We start from the raw sequence: 14,993 nt of genomic DNA on the forward strand, positions 1-14,993 counted from the left end.
ACATCACTCGTTATTAGAGAAATGCAAATCAAAACTACAATGAGGTATTACATCATTGTAATGGCCATCATCAAAAACTACAAACAATAAATGCTGGAGATGGTGTGGAGAAAAGGGAACCCTCTTGCACTATTGGTGGGAATGTAAACTGATACAGCCACTATGGAGAACAGTATGGAGATTCCTTAAAAAAGGAGGAATAAAACCACCATACAACCTAGCAATCCTACTACTAGGCATATACCCTGAGGAACCAAAACTGAAAAAGACACATGTAACCCCATGTTCATTGGAGCTCTATTTACAATAGCTAGGACATGGAAGCAACCTGATGTCCACTGACAGATGAATGGATAAAGAAGCTGTGGTACATATATACCATGGAATATTACTCAGCTATAAAAAGGAACACATTTGAGTCAGTTTGAATGAGGTGGATGAACCTAGAGCATATTATACAGAATGAAGTCAGAAAGAGAAAAACAAATATCATATATTAATGCCTGTATATGGAATCTAGAAGGATGGTGATGATGAGCCTATTTGTAGCACAGCAATATCGACACAGAGAATAGCCTTGTAGACACAGCTGGGGAAGGAGAGGGTGGGACGAACTGGGAGAGTAGCACTGAAATATGTACTTTACCATATGTAAAATGGATAGCCAGTGGGAATTTGCTGTATGGCACAGGGAGCTCAAACCTGGTGTTTTGTAATGACCTAGAGGGTTGGGATGGGGTGGTAAGTAGGAGGGAGGGGGCATGTGTATACCTATGGCTGATTCATGTTGATATATGGCAGAAACCAACACAATATTGTAAAGCAACTATCCTCCAATTAAAAATAAAAGAACAAGTGGACAGATGAACTGAATAAGACATTTTCACAAAGACACACAAATGGCCAACAGATACATGAAGAGGTGCTCAACATCACTAATCATCAAGGAGATGCAAACCTAACCCACAATGAAATACCAGCTCATATCTGTTAAAGTGGCTTATTATCAAAAAGACAAGGGATATGTGACTTCCCTGGTGGTCAGTGGCTAAGATCCCACACTCCCAATACAGGAGGCCCTGGTTTGATCCCTGGTCGAGGAACTAAATCCCACATGCTACAACTAAAAAGATCCCTCATTCCACAACTTAAAAAATGATCCCACATGCTGCAACAAAGATTGAAGACCCTAGGTACTGCAACAAAGACTCAGCACAGCCAAATAAATTATTAATTTGTTTAAAGAAAGAGATAATAATTATTGGTGAGGATATGGAGAAAAGGGAACCTTTGTGCATTATTGGTGGGACTGCAAACTGGTGCTGCCACTATGGAAAACATAGTATGCAGACTCCTCAAAAAATTAAAAATAAAAATCATATGATCTAGCAATTACATTTCTAGGTATCTATCTGAACAAAAATCACTATGATAAAGAGATATCTCTACCGCCACGTTCACTGCAGACTTATTTATAAAAACTGAGTCATGGAAACAACCTAAGTGTCCATCAAAAGATGAATGGATAAAAAAATGTACTACATGTATGTACAAATACACCACACACACACACACACACACACACACACACACACACACAAGTACTATTCAACCATAAAAAAGAAGAAAATTATGCCATTTGCAACATGAACAGCCCTTGAAGGGATTATGCTAAGTGAAATAAGTCAAAAACTACTCTATGATCTCATTTATATGTGAAATCTTGAAAAAAACCCAAACTCATACAAAAAGTGAGATTTGTGGTTACCCTCCAGAGGTGGGAGTTCAGCTCAGTTCAGTTCAGTCGCGGTAATGTCAGACTCTTTGCGACCTCATGAACCGCAGCACCCTAGGCTTCCCTGTCCATCACCAACTCCTGGAGTTCACTCAAACCCATGTCCATTGAGTTGGAGATGCCATCTAGCCATCTCATCCTCGGGTGCTCCTTCTCCTCCTGCCCAGGGTCTTTTCAAATGAGCCAGCTCTTCACATCAGGTGGCCAAAGTATTAGAGTTTCAGCCTCAACATCAGTCCTTACAATGAATATTCAGCACTGATCTCCTTTAGGATGGACTGGTTAGATCTCCTTGCAGTCCAAGGGACTCTCAAGAGTTTTCTCCAACACCACAGTTCAAAAGCATCAATTCTTCTGTGTTTAGCTTTCTTTACTGTCCAACTCTCCCATCCATACATGACCACTGGAAAAACCACAGCCTTGACTAGAAGGACCTTTGTTGGCAAAAAAATGTCTCTGCTTTTTAATATGTTGTCTAGGTTGATCAAAACTTTCCTTCCAAGGAGTAAATGTCTTTTAATATCATGGCTGCAATCACCATCTGCAGAGATTTTGGAGCCCAGAAAAATAAAGTCAGCCACTGTTTCCACTGTTTCTCCATGTACATGCCATGAAGTGATAGAACCAGATGCCATGATCTTAGTTTTCCGAATGTTGAGCTTTAAGCCAACTTTTTCACTCTCCTCTTTCACTTTCATCAAGAGGCTCTTTAGTTCTTCTTCACGTTCTGCCATAAGGATGGTGTCATCTGCATATCTGAGGTTATTGATATTTCTCCTGGCAATCTTGATTCCAGCTTGTGCTTCCTCCAGCCCAGTGTTTCTCATGATGTACTCTGCATATAAGTTAAATAAGCAGGGTGACAACATACAGCCTTGACGTACTCCTTTTCCTATTTGGAACCAGTCTGTTCCATGTCCAGTTCTAACTGTTGCTTCCTGACCTGCATACAGGTTTCTCAAGAGGCAGGTCAGATGGTCTGCTATTCCCATCTCTTTCAGAATTTTCCACAGTTTATTGTGATCCACACAGTCAAAGGCTTTGGCATAGTCAATAAAGCAGAAATAGATGTTTTTCTGGAACTCTCTTGCTTTTTCAATGATCCATCGGATGTTGGCGATTTGACCTGTGGTTCCGCTGCCTTTTCTAAAACCAGCTTGAACATCTGGAAGTTCACGGTTCACCTATTGCTGAAGCCTGGCTTGGAGAATTTTAAGCATTACTTTACTAGCATGTGAGATGCGTGCAAGTGTGCAGTAGTCTGAGCATTCTTTGGCATTGCCTTTCTTTGGGATTGGAATGAAAACTGACCTTTTCCAGTCCTGTGGCCACTGCTGAGTTTTCCAAATTTGCTGGCATATTGAGTGCAGCACGTTCACAGTATCATCTTTCAGGATTTGAAATAGCTCAACTGGAATTCCATCACCTCCACTAGCTTTGTTCATAGTGATGCTTCCTAACAAGACTCTACACATGGACATCACCAGATGGTTGACATCGAAATCAGATTGATTATATTCTTTGCAGCCAAAGATGGAGAAGCTCTATATAGTCAGCAAAAACAAGACTGGGAGCTGACTGTGGTTCAGATCATGAACTCTTTATTGCCAAATTCAGACTGACATTGAAGAAAGTGGAGAAAACCACTAGACCATTCAGGTATGACCTAAATCAAATCCCTTATGACTATACAGTGGAAGTGAGAAATAGATTTAAGGGACTAGATCTGATAGACAGAGTGCCTGATGAACTATGGACAGAGGTTCATGACATTGTACAGGAGACAGGAATCAAGACCATCTCCAAGAAAAAGAAATGCAAAAAAGCAAAATGGCTGTCTGAGGAGGCCTTACAAATAGCTGGGAAAAGAAGAGAAGCAAAAAGCAAAGGAGAAAAGGAAAGATATCCCGATTTGAATGCAGAGTTCCAAAGAATAGCAAGGAGAGATAAGAAAGCCTTCCTTAGTGATCAATGAAAAGAAATAGAGGAAGACAATAGAATGGGAAAGACTAGAGATCTCTTCAAGAAAATTAGAGATACCAAGGGAACATTTCATGCAAAGATGGGCTCAATAAAGGACAGAAATGGTAGGGACCTAACAGAAGCAGAAGATATTAAGAAGACATGGCAAGAATACACAGAAGAACTGTACAAAAAAGATCTTCATGACCCAGATAATCACGATGGTGTGATCACTCACCTAGAGCCAGACATCCTGGAATGTGAGGTGTGGGTTGGGTAGGAGAATTGCATAAAGGTAGTCAAAAGGTACAAACTTTCAGTTATACGATATATAAGTATTGAGGATGTAATGCCTAACATGATGACTATAGTCAACACTGCTGCATGGATATTTGAAAATTGCTGAGAGTAATTCCTAAAAGTTCTCATCACAAGCAAAAAGCTTAGTTTTCCTTTCTTTTTTGTACTTACATGTGATGATGGATGTTAACTAAACTAATTGTGGTAATTATTTCATTCTACACCTTATTGTGGTATATTTGTTGTATCTATACCTAATTGTGGTAATCATTATACTCTATACCTTAAACAGTACTGTATGTCAATTACATCTCAATAAAACTGAAATAAAATAGACTGAGAAAAATGAACAAAGCTTCTGCAACCTGTAGACTAAAACAAAAAACAAACCCAAAGAAATCCACACTCAGAAATAGCATAATCAGGAAACTCCCTGACGGTCTAGTGGTTAGGACTTGGTGCTTTCATTGCCGTGGCCCAGGTTTGATCCTTGTTCAGGAACTAAGATCACACAAGCCATGTGGTACAGCCAAATAAAAAAAATCAAATTCCTGAACGTAAAAAAGACAAAGAAAAAATCTTGACATCAGTGAGAAAAATGACATTTCCTAAAGGAGAATGCCAATTTAAATGACAGAGGATCTCTTATCAGAAACCATGGCAGCCAAAAGGCAGTAGCACAAGTTTTCCAGGGCTGAAAAGAAGTCGAAACCTAGAATCTGATATCAAATGAAAAGACCCCCTCAGCAATTCAAGGGAAATCAAGACATTCTTATATGAAGGAAAACTAAGAGCATTTGTTGCCAATAGGCCAATTCTAAAAGCATGTCTAAAGGATGTTCTTTAAACAGAAAGGAAATGATAAAAGGACTCTTAAGAACACCAGGAAGTAATACAGAACGAGGGAAAGATTGAAAATATGGGTACACACAATATATTTTCCTTCTCCACTTGAGTTTTCTAAATCATGTTTGACAGTTGAAGCAAAATTATATGACTATATGATATGGGTCTCAATATATGTAGATGAAATAGTTAAGATAACTATAGCGGGGGAGCATAAAGAAATTTAAAATAAGATTTCTACTCTTCACTCAAACTAGTAACATGTCTATGCCAGTTGATTGTGATAAGTTATGTATGTATTATGTCAATGCCTAGAACAAGCACTGAAAAAGCTATACAAAGAGATATACTCAAAAATATTATAAATTTATATTTATATTTATTTATATATATACTTATATTTATATCTAAATTTGATTTATTACAGATACATCAAAATGGAATTCTTGAAAAGATTTAAGCAACCCAAAGGAAGGCAGGAGAAAGAAAACAGAATGAATAGAGAAAACAAAACAAAAAAATTACCAACTTATGCCCTAACACATCAATAATTGCATTAAGTATATATGGTCTAAATATACCAATTAAAGAGATTAGCAGAGTGGAAAAAAATAATTCCAAACTTATATGCTGTCTACAAGAAACTCACCTTATATATAATGATGTCAGTTGAAAGTAAAGGGATATAAAAAGACACAAGGGAACCATTAATCAAAAAAAAGGGGTGGCTATTTTAATGCCTATATTAATATCCTATAAAATGGACTTCCACGCAGAGAAAATTGCCAGTGACAGAGAAGGACGTTATATAATAATTAAAGGATCAATCCACCAAGACACAGCACTCCTAAATGCATCTGCATCAAACAACAAAGCTTCAAGATATGAGGCAAATGATAAAACTGAAAGGAAGAATAGAAAAATTGACAATTATACCTGGACACTTCACCTCTTTCTCAACAACTGAACAATTATACAGAAAATCAGCAAAGACACAGAAGAATTCAGCAACACCATCAACCAACAGGGGTAAATCAACATTTACAGAAAACCCCTCCAAACATCAGCAGGATATACATTCTTTTCAAGTGACCATGGAAACATCTACCAAGACAGACCATATCCTGGGCTGTAAAACAAACCTCAGTAAATTTAAAGGAACTGAAATTGTACAGAGTATATTCTATGGAAACAAACCAGAAATCAGTAACAGAATAACAGGAAAATCTGCAAACACCTGGAAAGTAAACATACTTCTATACAATTCACAGGTCAAACATGAAGTCCCTAAGCTAACTAAAAATTAGAGTGAACTACATGAAAAGGAAAACATCAAAATTTGAGGGACATAGCTAAATCAGTACTAAGAGGAAAACTGATAGCACTAAATACTTATATTAGAATACAGGAAAAGTCTAAAATCAATAACCTAAGCTCCCACCTCAAGACATTAAGAGGAGCAAAATGAACCCAAAGCAAGCAGAAGGAAGGAAATAATAAACTGTAGAAATCAGCGAAGCTGAAAACAGAAAGACAATAGGGAAATTCAATGAAATAAAAAGCTTGCTCTCTGAAAAGATCAATAAAACTGACAAACCTATAGCAAGTCTGAAAAGAAAAAAAGATAAAAATTTTCAATATCAGAAATGAAATGAGATATCACCACAGAGCCAGCCTGCAGACATCAAAAGGATAATAAGGGAATATTATGAACAGCTGTACACACTAAATTTGACAACTTAGAAGAAATGAATCAATTCCTTGGAAAGCACAAACTACCACAACATATCCAATATAAAATAGATAACTTAAATAGTCCTATAACTACTAAATGAATTGAATTGATAATTTTAAAACTCAAAAAAAAGATTAAAGATAGTTAAGTAAAGTGTTTAGCATAACGACTGGCAGACTAGCTAGTACTCAATAAACAAGGGTCATTACCATTTTATTTAAATCATCACAACCTCTCTTGGGGAAACTGAGGCTTCACAGAGATGAAATCCTTTGCTAAAAAGTAACAGAGTCAGAATTTGAACACAGATCTGAAGCCAGTGCCAATTTACCTAGAGTTTAGAGTCCACGCCACAGCCACCACCTTGGGGATGTGCCAACCAATACTTCCTTTATAGATAGGAAAACTGTAAAGGAGTGAGGTTTTGCCAAAGCCCCAGATATATGCTTGTCAACTAACTTCCCCCACTAGTGTACAGCAAGGTTTCTCAAAAGTTAGGATACATCAGAATCGACCTGTTTGTTAAAGTAGACTGCTGGGTTCCAACTCAAGAATTCACATTTTTAACAAATTTCCAGTTAATGAACCACATTTTGAGAACAATAGTGTACAGTTATGATATGTTAGCCCACCCATCCTACAATATCAGAAGCTGTCACACTCCACAGAATAGGAAGGACTTGAGACAGAATAATGCTCTAAATCAGTGGTTCTGAGAGTGGCTCCCACTCACCTACTGAATCAGAAATCCTGCGGGTGGGGCCTACCTATCTCATCTTTTAAGAGGTCTTCCAAGTGATTCTGATACACCCTAAAGTTTGAGAACCACTGCTCTACAAATCAAAGTGCTCTTCAAAATCCAGCCCCTTACAATAGAAGAATGGAGCTATACCACTGTTTTTCCACTTTTGAGAACCTGGTCTCAAGCCAGATAATTCTAAGTTCAAATCCAGACTCAAAGAGTAACTTAACTTCCATGAGTTCCAAATTCTCACCAGCAAAATGGAATAGTCATCTTCCTTGTTATAACCTTTCCAGGAAGTAACATGGCATTACTAATCCCTAACTGGACTTTAAGAAATCTGGCCTTTGGAAGTCATCAGAGATATGAACAGATTTATATCATCTACAGGCATCTGTGGGCTTAACTATTGTGGGCAACCATGAAAAAAGCACAATAGTAATTTTCAATTATGCTAAAGTACTATGAGCCTAGGATGTGTGTGTATGTGTGTGTGTGTGGATGCATGTGTGTGCAATGCACTTAGTAACCAAGAACAGCCACCCACCAAGGACCTGATTCTCAGCTGGCTTCCTTATTCTCTGGCAGTCCATAGAAAAACATGGTAAGAGATAAAATTTTGGTCTCTTTCATGGGAAAAAAAATTAAACCAGTTAACTTATGTCAGGGTGTGCACAGAAACACAGGACTCACCACAGAAATCTGATTAAGGAGGGGTCTGGCCCATAAACACATTTTCATATTGTAAATTTGGAATTCTTAAAGGCCTCAGTGGTGTTCCTTATAAATGTCAGGTCTCTATTGTGCAAAGATGCTTACCACAATGTCTTCCTTCTTGTTTCAACAAGCACCCAAATACAAATGCCAAACATTTCCAGAAACCCTAAAGTTTCCCTCACATCATAGTACTATTTATAATATAAAAAAGAAGAAACAACCTAAGTATCCAACCTCAAAGGAAATGACCGAGTCACTGATGACACAGATATATGATGGGATATCAGAAATCATGTTTAGATCAATATTTAATGACTAACTTTATAATGTTAAGTAGGAATAAAAATCATGTTACAAAATGGTGTTTATAATATAATCCCACGTTGTATTCGGTTGGCCAAAAAAATTGGTTCAGGTTTTTCTGTAAGATGTTATGGAAAAACCCAAATGAACCTTTTGGCTAACCCAATAAAATATACGTTTATATTCTAAGCCAAACGATGGGAGTTAATGCAACAAAAAATGAAACAGTAGATTGTGCTGGATAAAAGGCCCATGGATGATTTTTATTTCCTTCTTTATTCTTTTTTTTGTATTTTCTACAATAAACATATCTCACTTACATAGTCAGGGAAAATTTTTTAATATTATTTGAAAACGAAATATCTAACTTTCAGGCTTGGATTTGCATTAGATGAGATAAATGTATGCCAAGTCTCTGTCATGGGGCCTGGCACACAGTAAGCACTCAGGAAGCATTCATTCCTATTTCCTGTTTCCACACTGCAGAGTTAGGGTCTCCGTACTGTGTGCAGAAGTTCACTTTTCAGGTTTAAACCTACACAATCCAAAGCAAGGGCCACAGGCAATGAATCAAGAAGATTCATTCATCTGTTCATTGAAAAATGTACTCAGCATCTATTACATGTTTAGCATTGAACTAGGTTCTGAGGATACCAAATATGAAAAGATTGCATCTCTGCCCTCAGGTAGCTCTTGCTAATGAGTGACAAAAATATATTTATAACTTATGATATGATGAAATAATTACTTTCAATAAGAATATACATAAAGTGCCATGGGAACCCAAAAAGAGGCCTTCTACAAAAGAGGTATGCTATGAGTTGTAAATGGAAGGACATTGGTGGGAATAGCATGTGCAAAGACAAAGAGGCATAAGGAAGTATAAAATTTCCCCAGAACTATAAGCAGTTCAGTCTTTCTGGGATATAAAGAACAAGGGAGGAGGAGTGGCGGTAAATGAGACTGAACAAGTATATCACAAAAGGTTTTGTCTGTCACACAAAAGAGACTGATTTTTATTCTGTAGGAGGATCACTGAAAGAATTTTAAGCAGAGGAGTGACTTGATCAGCACTAGCAAAGATACCAGGAATCCTGAAAGACATCTTTTTTTTTTTTCTGAAAGACATCTTAATCCCCATTTATTTCCAGGGGAAAGAAAAAGGCCCCATCATCTAGGTCTGTCCCCTCTTAAATGAAATAATATGAGGCAGTAAGTAGAACTCTGCACCTGGCACACAGTAAATACTCAACAAAGATCAGCTGGATATGAATTTGGATGTGCTGCATGGGGCAGTCCCTGCTAAGAGTAGAATTTTACCAGTACTAATACCTTCAGTTTGGTCTTGGGTGTGGTAACAGGAACACCTCCTTTGGAAAGTGCACGTGTGCTCAGTCACTAAGTCATGGCCGACTCTTTTCGACCCCATGGACTGTAGCCTGCCAGGCTCCTCTGTCCAAAGGATTTTCCAGGCAAGAATACTGGAGTGGGTTACTATTTCCTCCTCCAGGGTATCTTCCTGACCCAGGGATTGAACCCGTGTCTCCTGTGTCTCCTGCATTGGCAGGTCATTAGAGCCACCTGTGAAGCCTCCCTTTGAAAAGGACTGATAACAACTGAAAATTCTAGAACCTAACAACATGCAACAGCAGGAGGGTGCCATACACTGTTTTGTTGTACTCCAATGTACAAATCCTCTCATGGTTTTTTTCCAGAGCTGGGACATAAGTCCCAATAATGGGATATTACAGGTTTGTTCCACACACTAACCTTTCTGGAATCCTGGGTGACAGGTGCTTATGTGCACACATGGTTACCTGGAGGGAATTCATTAGTGGTTTTACTCCTATTGTTTTACCCAATATCTCTTCTGCTTAATTCAATTTACCTGGATGGTTCTGCAGGTAATACTGTAGAAATAAAATACTATTGCATTTCTGCCTCCATTTACTAGGTGCATGCAAAAATGCTTTAAATAAAGAGAAGAATGTATTAGGTATATTTTATCTAATAGATAAAGAAAACACTCTGTCTGCCTGAAGACAAAGAGGCTCAGAGAAGCAAAGCAACTTGCCCAAGGTCACTCTGATAGTAAGCTGCAAAACCACAACTCAAATCCATGTTTGTTGGACTCAAATATCTCAAAAATGCAGTACAGTCTCTCCCAAAGCCAGCCTCTGAGGAAAAACAAAATTACCAGAATACAAAGATGATACATTCTTTGTAACTGAAAAGAAAGTATTTTTCTAAGGAAAAAAAAATAGAAGAAGGGTTCAAAATAGAAATATATAGGAAAAGAAAAAAGAGGAGAAACCAAATGTCAATGTTAAGCTAGGACATAATCTACAAGGAGGGATGTAAGAATCTGTGTCTGGGGGTGGGTTGGACCTAACTGTCCCAGAGAAAGGGGAAATTCAGTTTCTGAGGAGGAACCTGAACCAGAGTTGAGAAAGGAGAAAGCCAGTGAGCACCTGGCCGCTGCACCCTGTCCAGGGTGCCCTGCCCTCCTTACCTGCCATGAAACCAGTCCTGGCACATGTCACACTCGATCATGAAGCGGGTCACATCATAAGGCAGCCGACAGAGGCAATACACTGGTACTGAGGCCATCTTCGCCAGGCCTTAGAGTGTTCTGCAGTGGGCCAGGTTCTTAGCTTCAAAAGGCGCAGGAGGCGGCAGCACGCGTCCTCTCTGGACCAAGGCTGGGCACAAACGACACTTTTACAGAGTGAATCAGGTCCCCCAGTGTACCAACCCTCAGCTCTCAAATGGACAGTTACCGCTGCCTCCGGGATGCAACACAGCTGGTTGGGGCTGTAGGGGGCAATTTGAGAAAGTCCATGGGCCGCTTTAACAAATAAAGAACGGCGCTCTGCTCTCGAAGCTTTATTTCCCCTCCTTACCTCCTTAAGCCCCCTGGGTCAGTGATAACTTCTTTCCGGATTTCAGGAAAAGGTCTGACGCCTTTTCAGGAAGCTCCTTTAATCTCTCACTGCACTCTCTCCTTGTTAGCAACGCTGCTTCCCAGGGCTCTCTTTATTATGACGCAAACGACAGCCTAGAGGATGAGGCTGGGGGTATCTTAGAAAAAGCCCCTTCTCTCACTCCAAAAATAGAGGCAGCAAGAGAGAGAATGGGGATCCCTGGAAGTCCTCAGATTACTCGAAAATTACCTCGATGCCTTCAGGAACGAGGCAGACAAGACTAGGCGCCCAACTAAAATCACAGTTCTGGGGTCGTGTTCTGAGAGTTTAAATGACCTGCTCCTTCACTTTCAAAATTATTCCATCCACGACCAGACGGGAGTCTCATCACCCCAACAACTGAAATAAATCTTAACCTCAAAGCTGATCAGCTTACCCACTACTTCAAAGATGACAGGCTTCTGTTGCACCCCAGAAACTCAAATAGTTCGCTTCAAAACCCCTGAAACTACTAAAATTTCCTCACACTCCGCAACCAAGTGAGGATTTTCCTCCCACAGCTCTGAAATTGGCAGACATCTCCTCACAGCCCCCTCAAACTGACCAAGATTCCTCTGCCCCCTTAAAACTGACAGGTATCTCACCACAGATCCCAAAGTGACAGGAATATCTTTCCAGCCCCCGAAACTTAGGAGAATCTCCTCACGCCTCCCAAACTGACAGGAACCTCCTCCTGCCCCAAACCTGACAAGCACGTCTTCGGTCCCAAACCCTACAGGGACCTCCTCATACGCAAAGCTGCAGAGAGTCCTCAAGCCCGCGCAGCTCAGTCCTACAGAACTGCAGGCGGCCAGGCTCGCTCCGGAGCGGCTCAGCGCCTCGCTCAGCGGGAGGCTCGGCCGGCAGTTCCGGCCCCACAGGCTGCGCGCGCCGAATTGTGGGATCGTCACGGCAACGCGGCGAACCTCGCTCGCCTTACCCTCGAGCCACCCGCTGGGTCTCGCTGGCCGCCCGGCGGTGCTTCAGGGCAGCTTTTTCCACAGCTCTGCCTCGGGCCCGGCCGTTAGGGCCTACTGGAGCCCTCGGCTCGGGCCTAGTCCGGCGGCCGCCCAATGAACGGGCTAGCGGCGGCGTCGCTGAGCTGGCAGGAGATCGCCGCGAGCAAACCAACGAAGAAAGAGACGAAGACGAACCGGCGACCGGGTTGGAGAAAAGCAGTCCGGAAAGTCGCTGGGAGATGCTCAGTGGCGGTGGTAGGCAATTCGGAGTAGTCAATAAAGTTTATTCAAAACAACGAGGAAGTTGGGGCGGAGAGGGCAGGAGAAATACGGGGTAAACAGCTACCATGTTGAGAGTGGCGGCACCGCTGTGGGGAGGCAACCCAACCGCCATCTTATGAGGTCCGGACTCGCGAGTAACCGCGGCAGAGGCGGGCCCCGGCTCCCGCGTGACGCCATGAGGGGCGGAGCGTCACCTTGAGAAGCAGGGCGGGGCTCGGCCACCTTTGGACCCGCTGTACTCCCCAGGTACCCAGTCGAGGCCGAGGACCCGGAACCAAGAGGCGGAGAGGCCGCCATCTTAGGCGAGGCAGGCACTTGGCTCCATTTTGAGTGGGGCCAGAGCCTTCCCTGCCTTCCCCCTCCTCCAGGCACGCAGGGAGTTAAGCACCCACCACCAACACACTGACACACACACATACTCGCTATCTCTCTCCCCACTCCTCCCCAGCTTTTTCTTATGAGAAAAGGTGAACTCTGCGACTGTGTGCCGCAAACTTAATAGGTGGCGGCAGCGTGGGGGAGGGGAGGAGGGCGAGTACTCACAGAGGCTCCTGTTCACTGAGCACCTTCAGCAGGTCAGCCTGTTTCACAGGGTCTCCGGGTCTTTAATCTTCACCCTGCAAGAGAAGCTATTATCCCCGAGTGAGGACACAGGCTTAGGGAAGCCAAGTTGCTTGAGATTCAGAGCCAGAAAGTTGAACGTTGCACCCTCTACTACCCCCGGGGCCCTGCCGTCAGTCCCTCCATAAAGCCTCTGTCAACTCCCCAGCTCCCTCTGAAATAAATCTCTCTTCGTTGGTGCTCCCCAACCCCGTCTGGGCTTCCCTGGTGGCTCAGCTGGTAAAGAATCCGCCTGCAGTGTGGGAGACCTGGGTTCAATCCCTGGGTTGGGAAGATCCCCTGGAGAAGGGAAACACTATGCACCCCAGTATTCTGGCCTGGAGAATTCTATGGACTGTATAGTTCATGGGGTCACAAAGAGTCAGACCCGAAAGAGCAACTTTCACTTTCACACCCACACCCGCCCCCCCCCCAGTTCAGTTCAGATACAATTGAAGGGTTTCCATGCACCTGTCTCATGATTTTCTTACTACAGCCTGAGGATGGAGTAGAAGAGGCTGAGGGAATGGAACTCCACACACATGCTTCAGGGTGGTGCTGGTTTTCTCAGACAGTCTAGAAAATTCTCTAGGAATCTTCTTACTATTTCATTTTCTTAATGGGTCCCACTGCTTTAGAAAAGAAAATGCGTGTGTGTGCACCGATTTCCTAAGTGATGAGGGGGTTAGGCCTGAGGATAGAATGATGAAAAAGAGGGACTCTGCAGTGGGAAATTGCCAGCCAGCACAGGAGACAAGGCTGCAAGTAAACGACTGGAATATAGCATCCAAAAGTACACAGATACCTCTTGCAAAATGTAGAATGAGGCTAAGAAAGTGCCTCAGAAGCTGCTTGATGATTCAAGGAAGATTTCAGAGAGACTTGGAGAGTATATAAAAGTTCACTAAATTAACAAGAATATTGTATGTAAAAGGATTATGATGTACAAATGGGATTCCCAGGTAGCTCAGTGATAAAGAATCTGCCTGCTAATGCAGGAGATACAGGAGATATAGGTTGGATCCCTGGGTAGGGAAGATCCCCTGGAGAAGGGAATGGCAACTCACTCCAGTATTCTTGCTTGGAAAATTCCATGGTCAGAGCCTGGTGGGCTACAGTCCATGGGGGTTGCAAAGAGTCAAACACCACCGAGTGCGTGCACATGCACACACACACACACACACACACACACACACACACACACACACACAAGCAAACATTGTGTACAAATACATGGATGCACATGGGAAAACATTTACTAAAAAGTTGACTATTAGATTTTATCCTATAAGCAATAAGAAATCACTATAGTTTTTGAGCAGAAGCAACAGGGTCACATTTGTGGCTTAGGCAGAGGACAATCCAGGTTAGTGGGACCTGAAGCTTAGACAGTTTGTGAGGTTCATTTCATTAGGAAAAGAATATAGACTTGCAAATACAAAATTATGTTAAAAGGTAAAGTTTTTCTAGAAGTCATTCTTACACCTGGGTAATAACTATAAATGGAAATGGCACAAACACACAGATGTCCCCACTAAACCCAAACTAAATTTTATCCCACAAATCAGCTTCTACTTAGCTGAATCTCAAAAATGTCTGAGGCAGCTCCAACACCACCTACAAGGAAAATGTGACCAGGAAAACTCTCAGTAGAAAGGGACAGCAATTTTAACCAATTGTGGTTTAATTACACTTTGTAAACTTTATAAAACATATAACCACATAACTATATGGCAGGTGACAAACCCTGCAGCTAAGCTTCCTTAACTTCATATGAAGGCAGAAGGAT

The 14,993-nt window shown here is 41.6% G+C and overlaps 1 protein-coding gene across 18 annotated transcripts in view; it reads right to left on the reverse strand.

The window, feature by feature from the left end:
* The window catches only part of PHF8 (PHD finger protein 8), a 111,716-nt gene extending 98,255 nt beyond the window's left edge, over nt 1-13,461 (reverse strand). For 5 of the 18 annotated variants that reach the window (XM_081565475.1, XM_081565469.1, XM_081565463.1 and 2 more), the window contains exons 1-2: nt 12,117-12,205; nt 10,913-11,102 (exon numbers count right to left, since the gene is read on the reverse strand). In XM_081565475.1, coding sequence (XP_081421601.1) covers nt 10,913-11,010 — 98 coding nt within the window. In that variant the 5' untranslated portion in view covers nt 11,011-11,102; nt 12,117-12,205. Of the gene's footprint in view, nt 1-10,912; nt 11,103-11,303; nt 12,206-12,303; nt 12,780-13,147 lie in introns of those variants that run through there. The other 13 variants (XM_081565476.1, XM_081565471.1, XM_081565472.1 and 10 more) reach the window with 5 other exon arrangements.
* Nucleotides 13,462-14,993: the final 1,532 nt, after the last annotated feature.

The sequence above is a fragment of the Giraffa tippelskirchi genome, chromosome X, assembly GCF_054371585.1.
Source record: "Giraffa tippelskirchi isolate mGirTip1 chromosome X, T2T-mGirTip1v1.2.pri, whole genome shotgun sequence".
Taxonomy (NCBI): Eukaryota; Metazoa; Chordata; class Mammalia; order Artiodactyla; family Giraffidae; genus Giraffa; species Giraffa tippelskirchi.